At 36.3% G+C, this 14,648-nt stretch overlaps 1 protein-coding gene across 1 annotated transcript; it reads left to right on the plus strand.

The window, feature by feature from the left end:
• The first annotated feature begins 3,692 nt into the window (after nucleotides 1–3,692).
• On the plus strand, nucleotides 3,693–4,763 carry LOC138892964 (uncharacterized). The gene is made up of 3 exons (XM_070176725.1): nucleotides 3,693–3,758; nucleotides 4,164–4,272; nucleotides 4,390–4,763. The coding sequence occupies exons 1-3, from the start codon at nucleotides 3,693–3,695 to the stop codon at nucleotides 4,761–4,763; spliced, it is 549 nt and encodes a 182-aa protein (XP_070032826.1).
• Nucleotides 4,764–14,648: the final 9,885 nt, after the last annotated feature.

The raw sequence follows: 14,648 nt of genomic DNA on the forward strand, positions 1-14,648 counted from the left end.
GGAAGACATCTTTAAGGTAAAACAAGGGAATATGGAGTTACTCAGGGAATTCGCAGATAGGTTCCAACGGGAGAGGATGATGTTACCTCGAGTACCTGATAACTGGGCAGCTATGGCGTTTGCGAGCAATTTAAACGAGAAAAGTTCAGAAGCCACGAGGAGGCTGAAGGAAAGTTTGTGAGAATTTCCAGGAACAACTTCGAATGATGTGTACAATAGGTATAATACGAAGCTACGGATAGAAGAAGATACGGTTGCACAGCCAAAGGCTGATGAAAGAGCAGGATCGAGACATTCAGAATCAGAAAAAAGGATCGAAAAGAATAGGTACGAGCCTTACATATGACCTACAGGGCGAGACTCTTGATCTAAACAAGAGAACGTATGATTTGACTCTAGATCGAGGCAAAACGATACGAGTTCTTCATCCAGATTCAGAAAGGAACGGGATACACGAGGTAACGATTCCAATACACATGCGAAGATTGGATATTATAGCTTTAATGGCAGCACCTCTGAGTTAGTAGCAGTTTTAAGAGGTATGTGAGATAAGGTGTGGTTGCCTAAAGAGATGAGATCGGGTCCGAGCAAAAGGAATCCAGATTTATGGTGTGAAATTCACAATGATCATGGCCATAGAACAACATATTGTAGATTACTACAGGGAGAAGTCGAGCATTTGTTGAAGCAAGGTTATCTAACTGACCTATTCAGCGAGAAAAGAACACAATCATACATGAAGAACATGCATAAACCTCCAAAACATCCATCACCAAAAAGAACAGTCAATGTAATAACCGGGGGAGATGAGGTCAATGGTGTAACATATACAGCTGCAAAAAAGACGTCAAAAGTCACGGTCACTCATGGGAAGCGTGTTCGCCAAGTCTTGGATGGAGGCAGTATAACATTTGATGTTGAAGGCACGGACGACTTGATGATTCCTCATAATGATGCACTAGTAATATCTTTACTTGTACACGATACTAACGTAAAACGAGTTTTGATTGATCCAGGTAATTCAGTGAACATCATTTTGCTAAGAATGGTGAACGAAATGCAAGATGATGACAAAGTGATTCCAAAGGCATGGTCTTTGTCTGGGTTTGATAATTCAAGCGTTATCACAAAATGGGAAGTTTTGCTCACTACGTTTGTAGAAGGAGTTGTGAAGGATATAAAGTTCCAGGTAATAGACGCGGACATGGCATATAATATAATTCTGGGAAGACTATGGATACACGATATGGATGTCGTCCCATCTACTTTACATCAAGTTATCAAATTTCCTTCACCGTGGGGGATCCATCAAATTCGTGGAGATCAACAAGCTTCAAGGAATGTCAACTCGATGGTAGTTTCGAGCACGGTAACTAATGATGCGGACACGAAATACAACTACAGCACTCGATTGAGGATGTTAATGCAAAGACCTCAACTGAAGGTATGCCAGGACATACCGACGTTGATTCTAGACCTGACGTCATTCAAGAGCTAGAAGAAAATGAAAATATTAAGACAACTACTGAAACACTCGAAGCTATAGTGTTGTTTACACATTGGCCAGATAGAAAAGTTCACGTCAGAGCAAATTTATGCCCAGAAATGAAAGGTAAGTTAATTAAATTTTTACAAGCTAACGCAGATTGCTTTGCTTGGTCTCATTTAGATATGACATGTATACCTCCAGAAGTGATGACCCACAAACTGAATGAGGACCCATCATATCCACCTGTCAAGCAAAAGAAGAGGAAGCAAAGATCCTTCAAAAATAAAGTAATCCAAGATGAAGTACAAAAGCTTTTGAAAATTGGGTCGATACGAGAGGTAAAGTACCCTAACTGGTTAGCTAATACTGTAGTAGTTCCCAAAAATAATGAAAAATGGCGAGTTTGTATAGATTATACTAATTTAAATATGTCTTATCCTAAAGATTCGTTTCTTTTGCCGCATATAGATCAACTAATTGACTCTACCATAGGACATGAGCTTTTAAATTTTTTAGATGCATATTCAGGATATAACCAAATAAATATGGACCCTCTAGATGAAGAAAAAATATCATTTATTACTGAAAGGGGGACTTACTATTATAAAGTCATGCCGTTTGGTTTAAAAATGCTGGAGCCACGTACCAAAGATTGGTGACTAAAATATTTCAACAACATCTGAAAAAAACTATGGAAGTCTACATTGACGATATGTTGGTCAAGTCTGCAAAAAGAGGGAGATCAATTTCAACACTTTCCACACACTTTCAAGATTCTCCGCGAATACAATATGACGCTAAATCCAGAAAAGTGCGCTTTTGGCGTGGCTTTAGGTAAGTTTTAGGCTTTCTTATTTCTAACAGGGGTATTGAAGTGAATCTTGCACAAATCAAAGGTATCAAGGAAATACCATATGTACTCACAAGAAAAAAAGAAGTGCACAGATTAACAGGAAGAATAGCAGCCCTAGGGAGGTTTATATCAAAATCATCAGAAAAGAGTTTTAAATTCTTTTCAGTATTGAAAAAGCATAATCAGTTTGAATGGACTGATGAATTCCAACAAGCCCTCAAGGACCTAAAATCGTATTTGTCAAAACTTTCTTTGCTAGCCAAACCAAAAGACGGAGAAAGGCTACTCTTTTACCTTGTTGTGTCGGAAGTTGCGGTAAGCGCGGTATTGGTACGAGAGGATAAAGGTAAACAATCTCTAATTTATTATGTTAATAAATCTTTATTAGATGTTGAGACACGGTATCCCCCATTTGGAAAAACTTGCTTTAGCATTAATCATGGTATCTAGAAAGTTAAGACCTTATTTCCAATGTCATCATATTTCTATAATAACTGCTTTTCCTCTGAGGAATATACTGCATAAACAAGAACTATCCGGTAGATTAGCTAAATGGGCAATAGAACTCAGTGAGTACGATATCATATATCAGTCCAGAACTGCAATAAAATCGCAGGTTTTAGCAGACTTCGTAGCAGATTGCAACACGAATTTAGTTCCCGAAGCGGAAAAGGAACTACAGCTATTTACCGGATCTAATCCGGGGACTTGGATTTTATTTACTGATGGTTTTTTAAATGTTAATGGTGCGAGCTTAGGAATTGTTCCAACTCCACCTTCAGGGAAAGTCATAAGACAAGCAATAAAATGTTATCCAATCACTAACAATGAGGTAGAGTATGAAGCCGTGATTGCAGGTTTGGAACTGGCACGAGAACTTGGTATAGAGCAGATTGTGATCAAAAGTGACTCGCAACTAGTGGTTAACCAGATGCAAGGGACTTACATAGCAAGAGAAGCACGAATGCAACAATACCTGAAAAAGGTACGAGAATTACTTAGACAATTTCAGTCATGGAAGGTCGTGCAAATACCTAGGGAAGAGAATGTAGAAGCAGATGCGTTGGCAAATATCGCGTTTATCGCTGAAGTAACAAATGCAGAAAATGCTATCGTGATACATTTGTTTCATTTGGCACTTAATCAAGACAAGAGCGAGATCAATTTTAATAACCTAACTTGGGATTGGAGGAACGAATTTGTTAACTTTTTGCAGTATAGAATCTTACTCGAAGACAAGAAGAAGTCACGATTTCTTTGCCAAAAAGCCGCTGGTATTTCTTAATTCGTGGAAATTTATATCGAAAGATGTTTGGCGGACCTTTAGCACGGTGCCTCGGCCCATGGCAAATGGAGTATGTGATGAGGGAAGTACATGAGAGGCACTATGGCAATCACACTGAGGGAAGATCATTGGTAAAGACACTAATAAGAGCAGGGTATTATTGGCCAAAAATGGAAGAAGAAGCGGAAAGCTTTGTAGCCAAGTGCGATAAATGTCAACGATATGCCAATAACATGCACCGCCCAGCATAACGGTTACATTTAGTTATTTCACCATGGCCTTTCATGAAGTGGGCATGGATATTGTAGGCATGTTGCCTCAAACTAAGGGAAAGGTACAGTTCCTATTAGTTTTAACAGATTATTTTTTCAAAATGGTTAGAAACAGGTGCATTCAAACATGTGCGAGAAAAAGAAGTCAGGGACTTTATTTGGTGAAACATTATCTGCCGATTTGGAGTTCCAAAGGAAATCATGTGTGACAATGGCCCGCAGTTCATAGGCACAAAAATCATAGAATTCTTTCAAAATTGGCAGATTAAACGGATTACATCCGCACCTTACCACCCTCCAGCTAATGGGCAAGCTGGGTCAACAAATAAAGTTATTATTAATAACTTGAAGAAAAGATTAGAGGAGTCAAAAGGCAATTGGCCGAAAGTGTTACTAGGGGTATTGTGGGCTTATTGAACGACAACAAAAACAAGTACGGGTGAGACTCTATTTTCACTTGTATATGGTGCTGAAGCCTTAATTTTGGTAGAAATAGGTGAACCAAGTACGAGATACACACATGTTACTAGAGAGTCAAATGAGGAGGAGATGCGAGTAAATTTAGATCTATTAGAAGAAAGGAGAGAAGCAGCGTTAATTAAAATGGCGGCTCAAAAACAGATGATTGAGCGATATTACAACAGGAAAGCTAATTTGAGATACTTTAAGATTGGGGACTTCGTCCTAAAAAAGGTATTCCGATCTACAACAACGGCCAATGCAGGTAAGTTGAGTCCAAATTGGGAAGGCCCTTATAGGATTCGAGGCATCGCTGGAAAGGGAGCATATGAGTTGGAAACCATGGATGGCAAAGTACTGCCATCAAACTGGAACACAGTTCATTTGAAGAAGTATTACTTATAGACAAAGAAAGTACCCATGGTCAGGTATCACCCAGATTCAATTTTATTTTATTCTTTTGAATTTTAACAATTTTAGATGATAGGCAAAAAGCTAGCTCGTACCAAATGATGATATTAAAACCGAAAGACACGTGGAATACTGAATTATTCGCAGCCTAGTTTGCAACCTTTCTGATGGAAAAGGGTTATGCAGTTATCATCTAAATAAATACCTCCGAGTCCCGTTCGTATTTTCCTTTTCAGGGAATGGACCAAAAGGATGGAGTAATCCAGTATTCGAGATTTCATACTTCAAAGCTCCAACACTAGGGGTACTACGCATATAGAAAGAAGAGAACTAAAAAGGCATAGTTCAGTTCAGCTTGAATCAAAAACCTTGAGGAAACCTTGAATTTTTCAAAGGGGTGTGAACTCGCAAAAAGGATGCAAGATATTCCATATTCCTACGAATTTTAGGTTAAAGCCAAAATTTAGTCACGGGATAATAGACCTAATTTTGTATTCTAAAATCTGCTACAAAGAAAGCAGTTATGAAAGTATTGTACGAATAATTTTGAAAATGATGTACGAAATTTATTTGAAAGTTCAAAGCATAAAACTTCCACAAATTATTTCTTGTTTCATGTCTACTTCATCTTTCATATATTTACACCAATATGAAGATGATACGTCATCTTCATCAGTGTCATTGACATAAAAGGGCCCTCTTTTATAAAAATCCGTATTACAAAGCCACAGATTGTTAAGACATTTTTAAATGCAAGGAAAAAGCTCAAATATCAAAGAGCAGAATAAGCGGCAAAAGCAACTGATATATATATATATATATATATATATATATATATATATATATATATATATATAGCACTGGGAAAACAGAGCTGTTAAGTTTGTCATTAAACCCCAAAAGAAGACAGGGGTAGCCAAAAACAAATCCTCCAAAAAGTTGTTAAGCTAAGAGAAAAACAGCACAAGGAATATCTAAATAAAGGCTAATAAAAAAGCAGGAGAAAACTAAAGAGCATCATCAATGTAAGCTTTATCCATGGGAGCATCATCAACAGGCGAAAAAGGATTAACTTGAGAAGAAGAGGCTTGAACATCAGCCCCGCCAGGAATAAGTCTATCTCCATCACCCTTGGGACCTTCATCTTCAGGTGAGAAAACGCTTTGATATTGTTGAGTTTTATAAATTGCTTCTTTAGCCCTAGCAATCTCAGCATTAAGGTCAAAACCCTCTTGGTTGACTTCAATTAGAGTCTCGAGGCGAGTGTTTAAGAAAGCCCAACTCACATCTAACAGTAATTTATCCTCGAGAGTCTCATAATCCTTATCCCAATAATCAATCTCAGCTCTCAACTCTTTTTTTCTGCTTCCGAGGCATCATAAGTTGTCTTCAAATGAGCGAGAGAACTTTCTAAGTACTGAATCATACCTGTAGAGGTGCAGAGATCTTCCTGAACTTGAGTAAGTGTCTGAACAAATTCTCCCGCATAAACCTCTTTTTGATTAAGGAGTTCATTCAAACTCCTTATCTATTCAGTTGTCTTGGAAAGTTGTTCAGCAAAAGAGGATTCCAGTATATCTTTGTCCTTTCTAACCTGGCTAGAAGAAGCTTTTTCAATCATTAATTCAGCGGAAATCACCCTCATTTGTTGCTTTAAAGCATTCTTTTCTTCTGCAAGAACTTATTTTTCCAATTGAAGACCCTCGAACTGTTCCTTCTAGTTGTCGGCCTCAGTGTGCAATTCCATAATTAGCTGGTCCATATGAGAAACTCTTTTCATAAGCTCAGTGCCAATTAAATTAATCTGCAAAGAAAAGAGGCAAAGGGGAGGAGTTATAAATGAAAAAAAAGGAAATATAAGTAAGTTTGTACCTTCAAAGAATAATGAACAATGTCATTCATTAAAATCAGTGAGCTATGGCTTTCTAACTTTTCCTTCTCCATGGGGCCTAGCAGCGGCTTCAACCACACGTCAGTTTGACCAGATTTTCTCAATAAATTCCCGCCTTCAAGGTCTTCGATAACAACTCTTTTCATCTCTCTTCTGCTGCCAAAAGGTTCGGCCTCTGCATGAGAAGCAGCCACGAAAATAGCAGACGGAGTAGAAGCAGTCACTGGAGTAACAACAGGAGTAGCGTTAGGTAAAGACACAAGGTTTAATGGAAACTGAAGCTGGAAGGGAGGCAAAGAGCAGTTCTTCGGAAATAGGCCTGAAAGCTACTTCACCCTTGAAGCCTTGAACGAACAAATAAATAAGCTATCAATAGAACTTGGAGGATGATCAACAATATCTTCATCAGAAATCACCAAAGGAGCGTTCTCTGGCTCATCCGTGAGTCTAAAAGGAATTGAACTCAATGGAAGGTCATGAGAGGAAGGAGTTTCATCATCACAAATCACACATCTCCTAACGCGTGGCCTTCGCACCAAAAGAACCTTCCTCTGTTTCTTCATCATCAGAGCCACGAGCTCCATTAGTTTTCCTTTTTTAAGAAAAAGCACTTAAAATCCGCTCCTTGGCAAGACTCATGAAAATCTTGGTTGACAGAACAGACGCGAGACTAATGCCGCGAATAGCAAATCCTAATAAAAAGAAAAGAGAAGAATGAAAAATTCTTGTATAAGCAAGAAAGAGAAAAAGAAGAACAATGAAAGTAAAAAGTACCGTACGTCTTCAATTTCCAACAAAATTTTTGAGAAAGATATTTTCAAGATCTTTTTTCCATAGGAGCAGCAGTTAACATTTTTTATACCCAAGCACGAAAGTTGGGAATATCATCAAAAACTTTTATGGTTGCTAAAAATTGGGTATATGATTACATGAAGTTCTTTAAGATATATATAAGAAAAACTTACGTGCAAAGTTCTATTTCTCCGGAAAGAGCATGTTCTCTTCACCCACTAATCCACTAGTAGGGGCAAAAAAAAGGGCGTACCAGCCACGGTCAAGATCGTCTTCGGGGCTAACCAATACTCTCTTACGTCTAGCCACAAGAGAAAAAATAGATTCACGAAATAATTTGGGGGAATAGAGATGAAGAAAGTGCTGAAAGATAAAAGGCACGGAAACCAGATCCGACAAATAATGAAGGCGTGCAACAACCCTCCATACTATTGGGCCAATCTAGCCAAGACATACGTTGAAGTAACGACAGAACTCAATGACTAGATCAATAGGTGGCTTGAACCCTAAAGTAAAAGGGTAGGTATGAACAAAGGAGAAACTGACATTATAAGAGATGATTCTCTGATTGGCACCAAGGACTAAAAGTGGGAAATCTGGTTTCCAATAACACTCTCGTCGAACCAGGGAAAGAAGACTAGTAGTGATTAAACTCGGGTAAAGATCAGCGGGATTGAGGGAGACTATAGAAGAAACCTGATTTCTCATGGTTTCACGATCAGTTACAAAAGAAAATTCTTGGGGCACAATCTCTGCAACTGTGGGTTCACGCACAGGTTCATTTAAATATATATTGCTAGAAGAATATCTAGGGGTTAGAGGAGCCCTAGGTCTAGAAGAGGATGGCTTAACATAACTACTCAGGGAAGAAGAACCACGATTAGATAATGAACCAAGGCTACGCAATATACCACCTCTTTTACTTCTAGTAGGGGCAGTAGAAGGAGCAAGTTCATCAACATTCACAACTTTGCGGGGGTTTGGTATTGTCGAAGACATGACTATCCAAAGAAAAATAGAAGGTGTCACGATCCAAAATCACACCTGTCGTGGTGGCGCCTATCTTAGTACTAGGCAAGCCGACAACCTCCATAAACCACAATTTCTTTTATATGCAGAAAATATAATAATTAATTTAAGAGAAAACTCCACACATACTGATATAAATACACTCCCAAAACCTTGTGTCACTGAGTACATGAGCATCTATACATTACAAGTCTGGAAAAAATCTGGTCTTTAATAATAATCTGAGACCAAATACAATAACAAAAGGATAGGGAAGGAGAGACAAGGTCTGCGAAACATGGAAGCTACCTCGGAATCTCTGAAAAATCGACCGTGCGAAAGAATCAACACCCATTGTATTCGGGATCACCTGGATCTGCACACGAAGTGCAGGGTGTAGTATGAGTACAACCAACTCAGTAAGTAACAATAATAAATAAAGAACTGAAAGTAGCAACGAGCTTCTTAGCTAAATCCAAATACAATACTTTCCAATATAAAAGAGTAGGCATGCTCTCAAGTTCAACATTTAAGATTTCACTGAAATTTCATAACAAGTTTGACCGAAACAGAAAATAATATTTTTCCGAAAATTTTAAAATAATGATGTATGACAGCTGAAATGCAGCAAATAATGAAATCAATGCATCATCTCAGAGTAACAATCACTCAGTCCTCCCATTCACTCCAACCTCACAGTCACTCATCACTCAGCACTCGCACTCGGCACTCGCACTCAGTAGGTACCTGCACTCACTGGAGGTGTGTACAGACTCCGGAGGGGCACCTTCAGCCCAAGCGCTATAACAAGCCAATTATGGCATATAACAATGAAACATGCTGCGACGTGCAGCCCGATCCCATATATATTCTCACAATTAGGCCCTCGGCCTCACTCAGTCATGAACCTCTCCAGTCTCTCGGGCTCAAGATGTCTTGAAAATCAGCCCAAAATGATAATATGATGCATCAATAAATAGCAACAGAGACTAAGATATGATATGAAATGAATGAACATGATTGAGTGTGAAATTTCAATTTGAACATATAATTCAACCACATAAATGACCCAGTGGCTACCAACAATAACAACATATGCATAAGCATGATTTTTAATACGAGTCTCAGCTTAATTTTCTCTAACACGTAGAGAATGTACGGATATCAACAGATTATTCAACTATATAGTCCCATGGCATTTGACCAAGTCATAATTTCTACGGTGCACGCCCACACACCCATCACCTAGCATGTGCGTCACCTCAAAACCAATTACATAACATATAATCTGGGGTTTTATACCCTCAAGACCAAATTTACAACCGTTACTTACCTCAAACCTTGTAATTCTTATTTTGCTATGCCCTTGCCACGAGAATTGGTCTCTGAAAGCCTCGTATCTAGCCACAATTAATTTGATTCAGTCAATACCAATTATTGTAATTAATTCCATAAGGAAATACTAATTTTTTAATAAAAATCCAAAATTCACTCAAAATTTGCCCGTGGGACCCACGTCTCGGAACCTGACAACAGTAAAAAAAATATGAACGTCCATCCAACCACGAGTCCAACCATACAAATTTCACCAAATTTCGACATCAGCTCGACCCTCAAATCTTCAATTAAAATCTTTGAAGATTTCTACCATTTTCAACCCAATCTTTACCCATTTGAACTCAATAATCTTTCCATAAACCTTATTGGTATGTGTATGTATAAATAATACTCTAACACCCAAGAATTATACTTTTAATTATCCATATTTACTCCAAACCCGAAATTGAAGAATTGGGGAAAGAAATTCTTACCTCTTTGAAGTCATAGCAAGATCCTTGTGAAATCTTCAAACTTTGAACAAGAATTGATGGATAAATGACTAAGTCTTCACTTTCTCTCTCTAAAATGCTCTCACCTCTCTCTAAAATGTCAGATTTTGGCTAAAAAATGAGCTTCAAGGGCTATAAATCGAAGTTAGGTCGGATAAAAAATTAGAAAGAATGGAAGCCATGACGCAGTTATGCGATCGCATATGCGATCACATAACACGTATGCGGTCTGCATATCGGTCGCATAATTTGGCCTCCAAAACTGGGCGTGACTGACCCGGTCTACGGTCATTATGTGGCCCGCATACCTATTCTGCGGTCGCATAATGCACCGCAGAACAGGTCTGCGGTCGCATAATGTACCGCAGATTTTCCTCAAATCTTTCCCCTCTCCTGATCCACTTTACGACCATTATGCGGTCCGCAGAGTGATTCTGCGACCGCATAGTGGTCGCAGAAATGACCCTTATTCTGGCAAAAAAATTTTCTTTATACATCGGTGCATTGTTCAACCCAAAAAGTTCGAGCCACGGCTCGCAAGCTCGTCACGAGAAATTTCTATAATTTTTGTACTAATTGATCTACCTCGGCACTACAAAACCTTAATTTTCTTAGCAAAATTTCTCCGGGGTCGTTACACATATGTCAACATCCGGTCAACCTTTTCAACTTAAATTCTAAACCTTGGAACTAAGTATTCCAAATCATTATAAAACCTCACCGGACCCGAAAATCAAATAACAACCGTAAATCACAATTTGAGCAGTAAATGGGGGAACGGGATTGTAATGGTCAAAATGACCGGCCGTGTCATTACAGAAGGAAGGGTGTAGAAATACAAAGGAGTAATGTAATGGATACTGAAGAAGGAAGAGTCCAAGAAATCAAAAAAGAATGAAGTATTTATAAGAAGACACAATTGTCGTTAAAATTGATCATTATGAAGCGTCATAATGGAACCATCACTTCGTGACTGGCGCAACCACAGAAAAAAATCCTAAAAAGCACTGAAAAACTGTAGATCCAATCGTCGGAAGCCACGTGGCGTGGGCATTAAATGGATGTGACATACGCTGTGTCGATTCTAAAGGAAACATGATGATACTCGAAAAATAGCGGCAAAGAATTCCCGCCATAAAAACTTACAACTTCCCGAATATTCAGTTGAGAATATTCAGAAAATGGGGGGACTATCTGTATTGGTAGAAAAAAAGGCATTACACGTGGAATATAAGCAAGCTGATGAAACATGACGCGTGGAACAATGGTATAGCGATAAGTGGCACACTCAATTAATGGAATTAAGAATATAAGGAAGGTACGGGAGAAACACCCACGAGACAGTACAGAGAAGAGAACCGGGCCTGACAGTTGTCAAATAAGAGGCGTGAGCGAAATGAATAGAGGTTAAAAAGAGGGGAAGATACACGAACTAGAAATAAATAAGGAAGGGGAATCGAAGCAGTTATAAGGAATTTATAGCCATAAATATGCCAGTTATGGTTATCCATGATAATGGGCAATCAATGCAATTAATGCCCATAATGAATCCAAATTAAGTGTGGAAACCGTTATGATTGTACGCTCCTATATAAGGATAAAGAATTTTATTTGTAAGGTCAGATTACGATTACGATTGAAATACATTTCATTATACTCTGCTAAATCAAAGTTTCCAGCCTTGATTTTAGAGATTGATTGTTGATTCATTCCTTATTTCTCTTTGATAATTTTCTCTATTACTTTTGTTATTTTTCTAAAAGGTTATTGTGGAAGTAAAGTAAAACTTGGTTATCAGTAACCCGTTTTCTCCTAAATATAGATTTTAACTGAGAAATCTATTTTTTGGTTAAACAAAAAGTGCAAGTAAATTAATATCGAAACATATGAAAATATGCCCAACATCACACAACTAACAATTAGTCGTTGATTGGTATAAGATTTTTCAGAGAAGTTGAAAAATGCTTATCTTAAAAACAAAAAGTAGGTGTTGGCAACTCCATATGATCTTAACTAGGGGTGTGCATAGATCGGGTTGGTTCGTATTTTTTAATTACCAAACCAAACTAATTGTATCGGATTATTAAATCTAAAGACCAAACCAAACCAATAAAAGTCGGATTTTTTTAATCTCTATTTTTCTCGAGTTTTTCGGATTTTCGGGATTTTTTTCATAAAGTCTTCATAGCACAAAACATAGAGTTTGTGCTCCAAATATTTTCTTTTAATCATAGTAAGACAGAACTATATAAGATATTTTTCAATAAAATAACATAAATATGAGATGAGTCATGGCATTATACTAAAATATTTAACAATAAAGATAATAAAATTGCATAAATAAATATTAATAATAAACCATAATAAAAACAAACATAATTTAAAATTACTAATAATTTTCTGAATAAGTACGACTAATAAGTACTAGTATTTACATGATTAAACACTAAAAAAAATAAGTTTTGCATTTTATTTAAACCATGGAAAACTAAAAAATAGATATCCAACATTATTTTCATTCATAATATAATTGAATTGAATGTCTTTTATTAGTATTAGTATTGATTTAATTTTGGTTTAGAATTTATCGAGTTACTAATGTTTATGGACTATAAAACTTATTGGAACATCGAAAATTATAAGTTCAAGCTAGAAATAATACATTAAAAGATAAAACTATGAAAAAACTTAAAAAAAAAGTAAAAATTAAAAATTTTATGGCCAAACACTGATTTCGGAAAAAAAATAAAATACTTTCGAAAAAAGTGAAATACTTTTTATGTCCAAACGGGTTCTTAGTCTAACCTCTCTTACACTGTCAATTGTATTCCTTCAATTCGTCCCCTCTTTACTTTCACGAAAAGGATATTGTTCCACGAGAAAGAAAGTGTACGGATAAGGTTGTCAATATCAAGTTGGTAGTTAGTGTCATGACTGACGAGTGGCTTCCTAAAATTGACTGAGGTCCATGCTTTTCTCTTTTTTAATAAAACTCGTGAAAGAGATTGTCTACAGATCTTAAAGCTAAATGGACGAAATGACGAATGGAGATCGAGCTCCTAAATTAGCCTCTTTTTGGGTCCTTTTTTGGTACTTTAGTTGAGAATTGAGATGCATGGAACGTAGATAGGGAAGGAATTCATTCAATTAATAACACAACTTGAGTTTTTTAAAAAGGGGGGAAGCGAATCTCTAGCAACTTTTGTTGACACTTCTTTCTTAGAAAGTGTACTTTGATTTCACCTTGAACTTGTAAAACATGACTAATTCCCACTGATTTCATATATTATGTCACCAAACTTATTTATTTCCTTTGTACGGTGAATTTGTTTTTCATGTTTTATTAGATCAAGAATCTATTACCTTCTTTCAAATAATTTTTACTTACTTTGGAGACGCTTTGACTTTGTTACGCAGGATCGGGGTGTTCATAAAAATTTAAAAAATCAAACTAAATCAAAAATTAAATTAAACAGACGAAAAAAATTGATACTTTTTGGTTTGGTTTGGTTTTGATTTTGAATTTTAAAAACCGATCAAATTTAGTTTGATTTTGGTTTTAATCAAAAAATAATCGGAAAAAATCGAACCAAACAGACTATAGAAGTAGCTATTTCAAATTTATTATTACATACATATATATATATATATATATATATATATATATACACACACACAAAGTTAGTAAATTTTTCTGTACAACACTTTTAGTACAGTTTTTTGGCTTCACATTTAGTTTGATTGGTAGTTTTTTTGTTAAGTATAAGAATCCATTTCATGTTACAAATAAGTCTTTGAATTATCCATCACTATTTGATTCAATTATCATCAATATATCTTGTTAAATAATAGATTTCTCAAAGGGCAATTGATTTGATAGTGTTACGTTGAAAATGTAGTCGACGGAATATGTGTTTGGTAGTGTATGTCTCGTATTTAAGAAAAAAATGATAAATAACCGAAAAAACTGAAAAACCGACAAAACCCGATATAAACTGAATCGATAAAAAACCGACTTAATTGGTTGGTTTGGTTCTAATATTTAAAAATTTACTTTTTTTATATAGGGAAAATTAATCAAAACTGAACCATGAACACCCCTACTTAGGATAGTTGCGAAGCTAGCCTCGAAGTACGACCTACGGGTTCTATTGAACCTAATAGTTTTATTATAATCTATGTATTTATTTTAAAATATACTTATTAGAAAAGCTTAAAACATACTTCATTTGTCCCAATTTAGATTACCCACTTTTCTTTATTGTATATCCTATAAAGAAATATCACATATTTATTTAAAAATAATTTAACCTTTAAATTATAATTAATAAGCACATAAATATTTAAGATTTGTTTTAG

Source organism: Nicotiana tomentosiformis, chromosome 5, assembly GCF_000390325.3.
Source record: "Nicotiana tomentosiformis chromosome 5, ASM39032v3, whole genome shotgun sequence".
Taxonomy (NCBI): Eukaryota; Viridiplantae; Streptophyta; class Magnoliopsida; order Solanales; family Solanaceae; genus Nicotiana; species Nicotiana tomentosiformis.

Excerpts from the sequence above, each read along its gene's own strand:
- LOC138892964 (XM_070176725.1), top strand. The coding sequence starts at position 3,693 with ATGGAGTATGTGATGAGGGAAGTACATGAGAGGCACTATGGCAATCAC. Across the intron at positions 3,759-4,163 it reads ACACTGAGGGAAGATCATTG|ATTAAACGGATTACATCCGC; the intron begins GTAAAGACACTA and ends CAAAATTGGCAG. Across the intron at positions 4,273-4,389 it reads AAGATTAGAGGAGTCAAAAG|AAATAGGTGAACCAAGTACG; the intron begins GCAATTGGCCGA and ends TAATTTTGGTAG.